Source organism: Syngnathus leptorhynchus, chromosome 7, assembly GCF_054491065.1.
Source record: "Syngnathus leptorhynchus isolate UIUO chromosome 7, UIUO_Slep, whole genome shotgun sequence".
NCBI classification, from domain to species: domain Eukaryota; kingdom Metazoa; phylum Chordata; class Actinopteri; order Syngnathiformes; family Syngnathidae; genus Syngnathus; species Syngnathus leptorhynchus.
The window spans coordinates 11,033,079-11,046,142 of NC_141201.1; the positions used below are offsets into that span (position 1 = coordinate 11,033,079).

Sequence of the window (13,064 nt, forward strand, 5' to 3'; positions counted from 1 at the left end):
TCAACCAGGGTTTTATGCATTATCCCTGGTTAGATCTAATCACAACCCTTTAACACTACTCGTGTCCTCAGTAGTTGAAATGTATTTTGGGATTCTTAACCTGTTTCCTCTCCTTTTTCTCTCTCTCTTTCTCTGCACAGCCTGAAGGTATAGTTCACCATGACAAAGGCAATTAGTCAACAATAACAGCATTAACATTTGGTATCATATGAGTCATTTCATAACTTGGGCTCACACTGTTTCAAAAGTTCAATTTATTTGAAAGTCTGTGTTTATTATAGTGTCTTTTGTTCGATCCATTTTCCGAACCGCCTTTTCCTCACAAAATTACCCACACGGGCACGGGGAGAACATGCAAACTCCACACAGGAAAGCCAGAACCATCATCAAACCCTGACTTCTGTCCAGTGAGGTGACGTTCTAACCAGCGCTCCACCGTGCACATAACCTATTTCTACAAAGAAAATTTGGGGATTTATATCGTTAAAAGTCATTTCATTATCGGGTGAAAGAATGACATTTTTTAACAGCTGTCAATTAGCATTCAATTTAACAACAAAAACATTGACCCGTTTTGACATTTAAATCAAATGTGAGTCCAATTTGTAACTACATGCTCATAGATAGGTATTATTGTGCAGCATTGCTCTCGCTCCCGACAGATGATGATGGTCTTGCAGTTGGACAGTTCCAGAGGCTCATCAAGGGCTACTCGAGTCATGACAAACATCCTCCGGGCGGCGTCAGAGCGCCTGGCGACGTGATCACATGTGTCACGCCGTCGTATGTATACCGGACGCGGGATGCCTCTCGTGGCGGACTGAAATTGTCTCCCACTCTTGCAGAGGAGCGGCGAGGTCCATTTGCGGAATGCGGGCTGCACAAATAATCAAGGCTGCATTCAGCGGCCGGATGCGCTCCGGAGCTGCTGCTTATGACTGACTGTTTTCGTGCGTCTCCAGCTCCTCCCCGCCTTCTTTTGGATCGGGCCGTTGCACATCAGTCCTGCCGCTATTTTTCGTCTAGCGGTGCGCCACTTTGAGCCAAGCCGCTGCGCAGTCAGCCTCCACCCCCTTCCCCAACCCTCCCTCCCTCCCTCCCTCGCTCCCTTCCTCCCTCCCTCCTCACCCCGACGCATGCACATTCTCGGCTGCTGGGACCCCGCTGCTCGTCCGACTGGGTCAGGGAGTGTCCGCGTCTTCTCACCAAGGCCATCTCCCTCGTCTCCTTAAGAAAGAGTCCAGGCCGACTGGAGCACTCTACCTGGCCTGCCTGCTGGGTGTTTTGCTTGCACGGTATGCTGACCGGCTCCTGCCGGCCCCAGGGACCAGCGGGACGGGGTGCTGTGGCTCTGTGACCGGGGCGAAGGAGGAGGACATCCCTGTCTTCAAGCGGAGACGGAGGTCCAGCTCCATAGTAGCCTCGGAGATGATGGCGCACAGTCAGAGCAACAGCAAGTCCCACCGCAGGACTTCGCTGCCTTGCATTCCACGGGACCAGGTAAGACGTACGCGTGGCCCTTTAATTAAACCAACATGGTTGTGTGCATGATGATGACCTTCCAGCCGCCGTGGGCCCGTATCGCTGCGACACGTGTCGAATCTTTACGCAAACTAACCCCACAGGACACATCTCGGGGGTAATAACAATTCATTTGTGCATGACCATCGTGAGTCTTCGAGGCCATCCATATTTGGAGGAGGCACTTGCAGCTATGCACGGCCTGCATGCCTGATGTTTACTTGCACTCTGCCGCTGCTGTTAATGTGGTCGTCAGCATCCTGCTGGGCTCAGTTTGAGGCTTCATGCAGATTGTGCAATTGCTGTGGACATGACTGTTTTTGTGTATACAAAAGGGCATAGTAGCATGTTTTATCAACTTATCAATCTTGTGCGTTGTCCGCAAGTGATGCAAGTGTTCATCAACTTCAACTATAGAGCACATTTTATCATTGTAGTGCTGTGGTAAACATTTATGTATGTATGTATGTATGTATGTATGTATGTATGTATGTATGTATGTATGTATGTATGTATGTATGTATGTATGTATGTATGTATGTAATTTATTTATTTATTTATTTATTTATTTATTTATTTATATATTTATTTCTTCATTTATTCATTTTTCATAGTGTCTGGGGCTGCGTTTGATTTCATCAGTCAATTAGATATTATCATGTTTCGGATTCACAGTCTGCTTATGGTCATCTTAATGTTTAATGGATGTATTCAAATGTTTATGAGTAAAATTAGACCCAATGGATTGTGTGGAGTCTGAGTAAATGTATTTATCACAGCATTCATCCACAAAAAAAGCAAAACAAAGAGTGACAGCTGGATGTTAGCAGTTCCTCATTTGATGGTCATAATAATTCAAAATGGTTAGGCAGTTGAGTGGAGTATATTTTACAAGTTACATCTACGCCAAAGAACGGCACCAATCTGCTCTCATATGCCCCCATTAGTGTGGCAGAATATAGTCTGCCTCACTGCGTGCTTTTTTATTTGCTGTTTACGTGATCAAACACTGTATGTATCTCTCAACTATTAAATACATTATCCTGACTGTGGAAAATTATAGTAGGCTATATTAAAAGTGTATGAAAACATTATGTGGCGGACCAGAAGGGAGACAGAAAGCAAACACTTGCAGTTTGTCAGGGATTGTGCAGTCAGAGGTGAGGCGAGACTGCTCACCGCCACACTTTGCATCTGTCCATGTATACTTTTCAACTGGAATCTCCTTTACAAGTTGGTAACCGGCAAAGTAGGGATGGAAAGTAAGATGAGTGTTTTGATGGATATAACTGTAAAAGCAGTATTATGCAGTGCACTTCAAAGGACATTTAGTTAAAGTTCTATATCAGTGCACACTGAAGAGTAACTGTATTTGATTTGAGGATGGTTAATTTCAAAATCATGTTTTTGTTGACTTTTCAGCACACAATACTTCTTTTTTAACTCCTACTCCTACCACTATTAGTACTAATAGTGCAAAACTGCACTGCCTCAGCCCTTTCTTGGTGCTGCGCTAAACCTCTGTTTTTGTCCGGAAGGCTGTTTTGTCAGTGGAGAGAAGGTTAAGTGTGTGGTGCACTTTGTTAGTAATTTCCAAGCACATGACACAGTATATGAACAATAACATCACACACAGCAATTTTCTTTCTATTTTCCTTGCATTTTAAAAATCGGTCAAGATGATAATATTTCCATGCATGCGAGGCTTTAGGTACAGGCCTAGAGATAATGAAGCTCTCCAGAGTGCAGTTGTACCTGAGAGAAGCGGAGTTTTCATCAAGCATTTTTGATGCAATATTTATGAAGCCGGCTGGTGTAGCCTGCCAAGCTAGAGGCAAGACAGCCACTTTACTGAACTGGAATCAGGAATATATTTCAAATTCTTCTCTGACTTTATTTATGTATATATTTTTGCCTTGTTATTAATGTTTTGATGTTGATGTAGGATCTTATTTTAATGAGGGATGAGCATGATGTCATGCTGCTATTGAATTGAATTATTGAAAGGTTTTGACACGTGTAGTGCAGTTCTCTCCTCAACTCGAACTTTCTGAAAACCTTCAGTCATTTGACCAATGACAATTTATGGAAGTCAGAACGGCGCACACAATGAAAACTATAGTCTTCTCTGTTATTCTCTGAAATAACAGTTGTGAACAATCCACTATTATGAAGCAACTAATGTCATAGTCACATGTAGTAGGTTATCACAGTGAGAGACAACCATAATACATTTAATGATACCAGATGGACAACACAAGGCACTCACAAACAATACATAGGTATGATTGATGCCATTTATTACACAACTGAAATGATGTTTTTTTATTTAGTTGGCTATAGTTCAACTTTACTTTAGGTCAGAGGTTTAAACAGCAACATATCACCAGACCTTGTATTGTAATATCATTGATGACATCACTGAGACATTTTCTGTGAGGCCCCGCCTAGCTGAGAAAGGACGAGGCAGGAATGCATTACGTGGTCAAAAAAGATGGTAAAACATAAATAAGTACAATTACACACAACCTGCTCGGGCCGTGATGACCATTGAGTCTGTGTTGTTTGACTAGCATGAGCACAAGTTTTCAGCCCAATCACGGTACACTTCCCCAGCACAGTTGGAAGACGGGGAAAATTAAGCACAACGTGCTTGCTCATTTATGAGAACATGAAGGTCAATCAATGTGATTGTTCCTCCCACCAGTTAATAATGATAAGCGCTACTTGGAGTGTAGGGAGCTGTTGTCATTGTTTAAATAAAGAAGAGCACAAAAATACGTTGCTAAAAGTGCCTGTCTATAAAAGAAGAAGAATGCATTAACTGTTTTTCAGGTTCAGTACTCTGGAGTAAATGTTTTTTCTCTGAAATATTTGACCCTTGACAAATAGAAGTCAGACCTCTGATAAGGCAATGCTCCGTTGCGTAACATAGTCATCATCACATCATTTGCAGTATCTGTGTCAGAGGGGGAGTGGGAGGGAGACTTTCAAAAGATTTTAAAGGAAAGACATGTGCTCAGAAGTCTATTTGAGGGGAGGCCCACATTCTCTCTTTGACGCAAATGAATTTCCTGAGGGACACACAACCTGTTCTCGTTTCCAGGGCTCTCTGAGTTCATCAAGGCTTATTAGCGCTTCCTTAGGGACCCCTGAGAAAATTGGTCTTCATTTCAAATAAACACACAACATTTTGAGAGTTTAACTGCTCGATAGGAAGCCAACAACGTTTGAATTAATGAAACAAATGTGGGATCTGCAAGGTTCTCTTCAATAATTTGGCATTCTTTCAGCAGACATGGTAATGAGCAAATGGGCTGGAATTTTACAAAACCCCAACACTCACAGCTCATCAATCACTCTTTTAAAGTATTTACAGTCATCTCTTTTGTGGTTTTCTCTGACTCTTTGAGAAGAAAGTACTTTTGAAATATTCATGATGCAACTTTTAAAAGAATCAGAATGAAACCAATAATGAACCATCAGACTTGCAGGGTGCATCAAAGTAACTTAGACATTGTCAAATATACTGTTTGAAGAAAGACACACCAAAAATGATCAAAGCAGAAGCTTTTCTTTGACTTTTTGTAAAGTAAATAATATATTGGGTGTTTGCAGAAAATATATTCTGTTTTCTTCAGTATGTCAAAAGCTAATATTGTGCCCTAAATTTCCGATAGCATATTTATGCTACTATATGCTAAAGACCAGTTTACACGGCAGGATTATCGGCCGGAAGTCAGCCCCGAATATCCGCTTCGGACAATCGTAGGTCAGCCTTGATAGCAGATAGTGCCATAAGTGGTGTCTTTAGGGGTTGGACTTTTATGGTGTGGTGTTCATTTTCCCATCACTAGGTATGGCATATTATTAAAAAAAATGTGAATTTGGTTTATAACTGCAGTCAAACAGCAAAATATGTTATTGGCCAAACTCGTTCAAAGAAACTTCACTGCATGACAGGGGAGAAATCTTGGAAGGAGGAAGGTTTAGGGGAAAGGCAAAGCGTTGAAAGATGGGGGAGGAAACCAGAGTGGGAGGGAGATGGTCTGCTGCCAAGCACAGCAGAAGTGTAAAAGGACAACGAGTCGGTCGTAGCGCTCAGACTAATCACAACGCTCGAAGCCCTCGCATGCACTCGGCGCTCGAGCAAGTTTAACTCAATCGCGCATTGTTAGTCGGCCTTTGTGTTTGTTTTCATGTGTTTGTCACCGGGCCATGCGAATGTGGCTTCATGCCATAATGCTTTCACACAGAGAGGTGAGAGCCAGAGGGTGAAAAAAAAAAGAGCAAAAAAGAAAAAGTGTGAAAGGAAGCTGCCACAGCTTTGCTACTAAAAGGCAGCAGCAAATACTTTTTACTAGGCCTGTATACACATAAACACGCTCACAAACATATAGTGGCTTCCCCGCTGGCTGTCCAGATGAGGTTTGGTGGCCTTGGACAAGGATTGCCTTGTTACTTACTCAATGGTGTGTTTTAGCTCCAAAATATGCTCGGTGAGAGGCAAGGCGGTTTTTGGTCTGGGCACGTAACATGTTGAATCTGCTGTAAATCCATCCATCCATCCATCCATCCATCCATCCATCCATCCATCCATCCATCCATCCATCCATCCATCCATCCATCCATCCATCCATCCATCCATCCATCCATCCATCCATCCATCCATCCATCCATCCATCCATCCATCCATCCATCCATCCATCCATCCATCCATCCATCTGTGCACCTTCTACTTAAAAATCTCACTCTTGTTACAGTCAGTAATGTCCTTTTTCATTTGAAGAGAATCTCACACAGTTGAGCACAAAGACCAATCTGTGAACAAAAGTGACCCCAAAAATAGCTTTGCTTGTTAGCTGCTTCATGGAAGATACTAGGTCAGTGCCATTTCCGAACATAAGTGGACAGTTCATTGATGTCGTGGTGACACAAAGAGTGAAAACAATTTCATTCATGTTCAGTCAATGGGGAGCATGCAAGGTGTGATATGAGCTACACCCAAGACTAGTCACCTGTCAGTCACATGACTGACACATAAAAACAAACACACCGACACATCCATGTGACCACTTTGCGGATCTGTCATCTCCCTAGCCAACTTTACATCATCCGTCAGGTCTGCTTGCCGTACCTTATAAATGTACTACTTTGATCTCCTGCATGGACTCCAGCAAATCAGTTTGAGCTTCCACCATGTTAAGGACTGTGTACCTCTTGCGTGCCGATTTTAAAGGGAATGTGAGGAGCTGTTTTTACTGCGGCGGATCAAATCGTCTGTGTTCATGCCCACAGTGGCGCATAACCCTCTTCTCAAAGTCTAACCCGCCACAGGTTATTTGTAGGGCAATAAAATCTGAAGTTTGTGATCCATTTGAATCATTTTCAGGAAATATGTATTCTCCCAGACTTTTAAATTCATTCTGTTCAAACAGTTCAGTGCTTGAACTTGTTCAACGAAAACTAAAGTAACTGAACTGCATTGTATCGTCGATCATTTTAAAGTGTGCCTTTTGTCTAATTTTGGAAAAGCATTCAAGGTCAAGGTCAGCGTTAGGGGCAAAAGTGGGTCAGATGATTCTTTGTTTCTGGAATGTTGCCTATGCCCCTTTTCTTCTTTGTATTTGTTACATTTTGTATACCAAGTTTTCTGCTTAGCTATTTTTTTCTCTGTTTTTTTGTTGTTGTTATTTATGTTCTCCTGGTTTCCATCACTCTGCTCGCTATTCTGCTCGTCGCCTAGCAAGTTTTTCTTTGTATGACTGCTCCCGTCTTGCTCCTTGAAGTTGTTATGGACATTAAAAGGATTTATAAAACCTTACTGGCATCTGTTCTGTGCTCTGCGATCCATCACACAAACTTGCAAGCTACAGTAGAACATCAACACGACTAACCACTGTTCAGTGCAATTATTTATTGAAGAAGAAACAGCACATAAAGGTTCAGTCCAAAATGGATGATTTAGTCCTTCCCTTCTGCAAAGACAGTACTGCACAGTTTACACAATGTGGCATAGAAAATGACTGTATACTCAAAGTACACTCACAAGCACGTCAGCTAAATATTTATTGCAAAATGCTACCAAGTGTTTCTACTGAGTGTCTTACTGAACAGCTTATGTATCATAGAGGTCGTGCTTTGTGTGTGTGTGTGTGTGTGTTTGTGTGTCTATACTTCCTTGTGGCTTGTGCTCAGTCAACAGTCTCCTGACAGTATGTTTGTCTTGGATTGTCCAGTTTAGCTTTACATTAACCAATCAGATCATCGAGGGTAGTATTGAATCCTATGCATCTGGGAGTGGTTTTATTTCTCCACCATAATGTTCAGATGCGTGTCTAGTGTAGAGCAGCTAAGTGCTAAAGCGACTGTTAGCAGACTCGTGATGTCATATGTTGCATAGTAACGTAACACTGGCTCTCTGGAAGATCCTCCTATCACGTTTCTGATTATTCATATTATGTTGTGATAATCGTTATGTGAAATACTGACACCCTAAGTATGGATTTATGCTTTACATATTTAAAAAAAAAAAAGCATTCTGTTCCTTTGTCTCAAATTCAGTCCCCTTCAACGTGCCAGCTTAACACTCTTCGGCATAACTCCATCACCTACCTCTCTTCTCCCAAATTGTTGTTTTGTCTTATAATATTTTGTGGTTGCCTGATTGTCCTGTGATAACAATTGTAGTGTTTCAAGAAGGAATAAAATGACAAAAGAAATCAAATGTTTGTCAGTATACATGCGGCTCCTAATGGAGGATAAGTGTTTGATGGGTGTGGACCTGAAATGCCCAGCATGGTCAATGTCAATCAATGAAAACAGAAAGCTGACAAAGAGAAGTGGGTTATGGGAGTTGTGACGCACTTTGCTTTTGCAGCAATAGGAGTAGGATGACAAGCTGGCGTCAGTAGCCTTACATGGCTACAACAACGTTCGGTAAAAGCACTCCACTTAACTGTGCGCTCTTGATGGGTGGAGGGAGGATGGGAGATGCTCGGAAGAAATGATGTGTGTGAATTTCAAATGAGCTCAGTGCATGCAGGACTTGTTAGCGTGTGATGCATTTTAGTCACTAAAGTAAAGATGATATGTAGATGTCACAGGAGTTGGAATGTGCACTGACTGTCATTACCCTAACTGGATTTTTGTTTTGTTTTCAGTTTTACCATGCAATACAGAGCAAAGTTTGCATTTATGTGTTTTAAGTCACATTTGAGAAATATTTGGGATTACACAACGATGACCTTAACCCCATCAAATGTCACTCTGGTCCAGCGTCAGTGACCCCTGAGCTCACAAATGTTCTTCCGAATGAGTGAACAAGAAATCTCAGAGACAAACTCTAACGTCTCTTGAAGAAAGCCTTAATGTAAGAGTGTCAACACACCATGTCATGCATCACATACATGATAGGGAGAATGCAAAAAAGGACATGCATAATTATAATTTTGCTGACAGATGCATGCATGCATTTACTTGACATTACATGCAAAGGCCTCGTCATGCAACTCCTCTGTGAGACACACGCACACACACACGCGTGCACACTTGCCAGAGGCGGTGTCCAATCACTGCCATCAGCACAATCCATTCACAAGGGACGTAAAAGGGTGGAGATAAACGTGATAAAAATGATGTCATTCCTCCATTTAAAAAAATGAATTTGTATGTGAAGTATTTGAAGTTGTTTCACCTTTCAGTCATGGCACATATGCACGCAGTATTTATTTTTAGTGAATTTTGAATTATTTATGGTCATAAGGACAAGCTCATACTTTAACCTTAGGGAAAACTGTTAAATCACGACATACCACTTTGTAATGAAAAGTAGATGATAAAACACCAAGTATTGCAAAAAAAATAATTCATAGAAACAAATTTTCCTTCTCCTTTTTTCCATGTCACCCAAGCATTACTTTGGTTTTATGAGAGTCAATATGTTGCTTACACTGTATAGCACGGTGAATATTGATATTCGACATATTCCTTTGTTGGGTTTAGTTTTTTTTTTACTTGTAGTATAATACTAATGCTCAGAAGACACCTAGCTGTTTTGACATCATAGTTTTCTCTCTCTCTCTCTCTCTCTCTGTCTCTCTCTCTCTCTCTCTCTCTCTCTCTCTCTCTCTCTCTCTCTCTCTCTCTCGCACACACGCACACACACACACACACACACACACACACACACACACACACACACACACACACACTTAGACACACGCATGAGGTGATCACTTAATTAGATCAGTAAGCAACGGCCAGGTTGGTCTGGTTTCACAGGGCCTCCTAAGATGAGTATTGGGAGCAATTAGCTTCATTGAGCAGCACTAATGTGGTTTTGTGCAATGATGACGATGTGGGAGGAAGGTGGACTTGGCGGCGTCAGCGTCATAATCACTTTAATTCATGCACACTAAGAACACAAACGCATGAGTTCAGTAGGTAAACTGTGATTTTTTTATGCCTAGCACATTGCATAGTCATTTTTAATTGTTGCTTTATGATGCAGAGGCAATTGAGCATTTTCACTGAGGTGGCAAATCCAGGTCTAGAAGGTAAAAACTGGTTTGAGCCTATAGTGCTTCTACAGCAAAAGGATCATGAATATAAATGCTGTTTACTCACTCGGATGTCACAATTTTTATGAAATAATATACATTTTCAAGACTGTATGGGATTATATGATGGTATACTACTGCAGCTTTCTTTTGTGTTTGTGTCCTAACCTGCAGTGCAGGAAGCAAAGGTAACTCTGTCAGATGTTTTTACTCAGAAAAACACTTTCAATCCTATCATTTGACTGCTATGGCAAACAAGTCGTAAAATCATTGCAGCAGGGGGGAGGCGGGATGGGGGTTGGTGGATGGTGCTGCACATCAAGCGTCGGTAGTGACAGAATAGTGATGAGTCTATTTCTTCATCATCATCAGTAGCTCCTGCTCCTCTTTTATTTTTAGATGGAGGCGTGAGGGCAAGTAAAGTAGAGACAGCAAATGAAGAGGAATGTGCTTCCTCTTTTTTGTCCTCATTTTAAAATGCGCAACCACACACTCACTGACATTGTTTAGAGAGCAGTCACAGTGGGAAAAAAAAAGGAAAATTTCATTTAAAAAAAGGGAATGGGTTTAAGAATAAGCTCCTTCCTTCCTTCCTTCCTTCCTTCCTTCCTTCCTTCCTTCCTTCCTTCCTTCCTTCCTTCCTTCCTTCCTTCCTTCCTTCCTTCCTTCCTTCCTTCCTTCCTTCCTTCCTTCCTTCCTTCCTTCCTTCCTTCCTTCCAGGCATGCCATCCTTTTTAGTTGGTTATAGTATGCTACATGCCGTGCTTGAGCTACACTCAAGCTGCATAAAAAAATGTTCTAATACATTCAAAGTGTGTGTTACAGTCATGTCACTTGGGGTCTGTACGTACGCACGGTGTAAACACAGAGCAGTCGTACCAAAGTCGGTCAACTCATTTCATCTCAGTTATAGCGAATTGTACAATACAGTATTGTAATTGGGCCAAATCATATTACTGTGTATTGTATTTGAATTTTAATTGTACCATCATATTGGCCTCACTCATAAAGGAGCTCATCTTTCCTGACCACATGTGGGCTAAAAAATAATTTGATGGACTTTTAGCTGGTTTCTTTGATTTTGAAACCCATTAAACAACATTGATGCCTCTATTTGGGCAATGATCAATATGTAACAACTGTTTTCTGATAATATCGTATCCACATCTTGGTTGTCATGCACACCTATTACAGGAAACCCTCCACAATTGTGACCATCGAAGGATCCAACAACTAGTTTATGGCCCATTGACGACCCACTTTGATCTTTGTCCCAATGAATCTTAGCAACCGGGTATTTTCAATACCTGGGATTTCCGTGTTTTGCAGCTCGTCTCATCACTGGACCGGCAGTGGACACTTGCGATTGGCAGATGCAACGTGGGTGGCAGGCGGGTTACAGGGCAGAGGGAGGTTCATGAGATGACAGAGGAGAGCAGAGAAGCAGATTAGCAGAGCGGGCGAGAAAACGAGAGTGGGCTGCTCCACCGAAATGTCAGATGCTCTGTATTGATGTTCGTGTGCCATTTGAACTGCAGTTAAGGACAGAGATCACTGCTTAGGCTGCTTCAGCATATTGTATCACAAGACTTCTTGATTTGTGCACAGCGCCAACATAAAAGATGCAGAGGAGGCACTCATCGGGTATCATGGGATGCCCCCTGGACAATTCACGTCCTGCTATGCAGGTAGAGTATTTGTTGACATGAAGACTTTCTGGACAGTATGTGTAGGTTCCTATTGTGCGTTTGTGCATGCGTGTGCTGAAAATCAGATAGACATTTAATTAGGAATGGAGAGATAGGACCACTTGAAGCGATGTCTAAATTAAGCTTGATGCAGACAAGTTTTTAGGTTATGCGTGTGCAGCAGTTGGTGTTTGTTTGCTGAAGGGAGATTTAGTGTGACTATTATTTTTTTATGGCCACCAGGTTCCTTTAATAAAAGGGGCTGTGTTATTTTTTTATGCTCTCCTAAGAGAACACAATTGTTCTGCATGTTCTTATTGTCATGAGATCTTGCTGAGTTGTAGGAACAATCTTGAATCCCGAGTCTTGACTTTCCCCTCAGGTGAGCAGTAAAGGATTGTCTGAATGATTTTGTCTCAAAATATCAGCCATCTCGCCCTCATTTCACAAAATGGATGCATCTTTTTATCATCATCAACAATATTTACTTTTTCTATGACTTAATTGCCCTGCAACTCTGATCTCTGCAATCCCGCAATCGTGTCTAACTCTGCAGTCATTCTCTTGGATCCCGGACATGAACGTGGCCTCTGGCGTGTGTTGTTGACTTTCACAGTTGTGAAAGAAAGGCGGAATGATGACATTATATGCTTACCAGATATTTCACCAGCACCTTTTTCATACAATAAGAGCTTGTGTCAGAATCTTGAATACATTTCTTGCAGCTAATCACATTCTATAGTGTTTTTCTTATGCACTAAAGAAAATGACAATAACAGAATGTAAAGTGTCCATGAGCTCAGCTGGCCTGCTTGAATGAGCTGTTCCCATTTTCACTTGACTGACCACAATCTGCCTTTGGACTCAACTCTTTTTCCTCTCTAGCATTCTCTTTCTCTTTGCTTTATCTCTCCTCTTTCACCATCTGCCTGATCTGCCTACATATCTTACCGTCTCAAGTTGAAGATGATGGGGGGGGGGGGGTTGACGCAGAGTGAGCAGAAAAGTTTTCTTTAATTTAATGAAGCATACATCCATATGATGATATATGAATGCATGTAACATCCATTCAGTGACTTTGGGTAGCAGGCTTGATGGTTCTTAGGCATTGACTGATACTTCCCCTACTGTATCCGTGGGCCATTATGCTGGAATTAATCAACTACCCCTACTTCGTCTCACTAAGCCACTGTGGCGGTACCTGCGCATTTATTTATGCCACATTGGATTCACCTGCAAATATTTTGCTAGCAATAAGTTGTGTTTTGAGTCACGTGACTAAACCTGAAAAAAA

General features: G+C 41.8%; 1 protein-coding gene across 2 annotated transcripts in view; it reads left to right on the forward strand.

Moving 5' to 3' along the window:
- Positions 1–1,186: 1,186 nt before the first annotated feature.
- The window catches only part of pde3a (phosphodiesterase 3A, cGMP-inhibited), a 31,646-nt gene continuing 19,768 nt past the window's right edge, over positions 1,187–13,064 (forward strand). For both annotated transcript variants that reach the window (XM_085917011.1, XM_085917012.1), the window contains exon 1: positions 1,187–1,500. In XM_085917011.1, the coding sequence (XP_085773137.1) occupies positions 1,429–1,500 (72 nt within the window). In that variant the 5' untranslated portion in view covers positions 1,187–1,428. The remainder of the gene's footprint in view (positions 1,501–13,064) is intronic.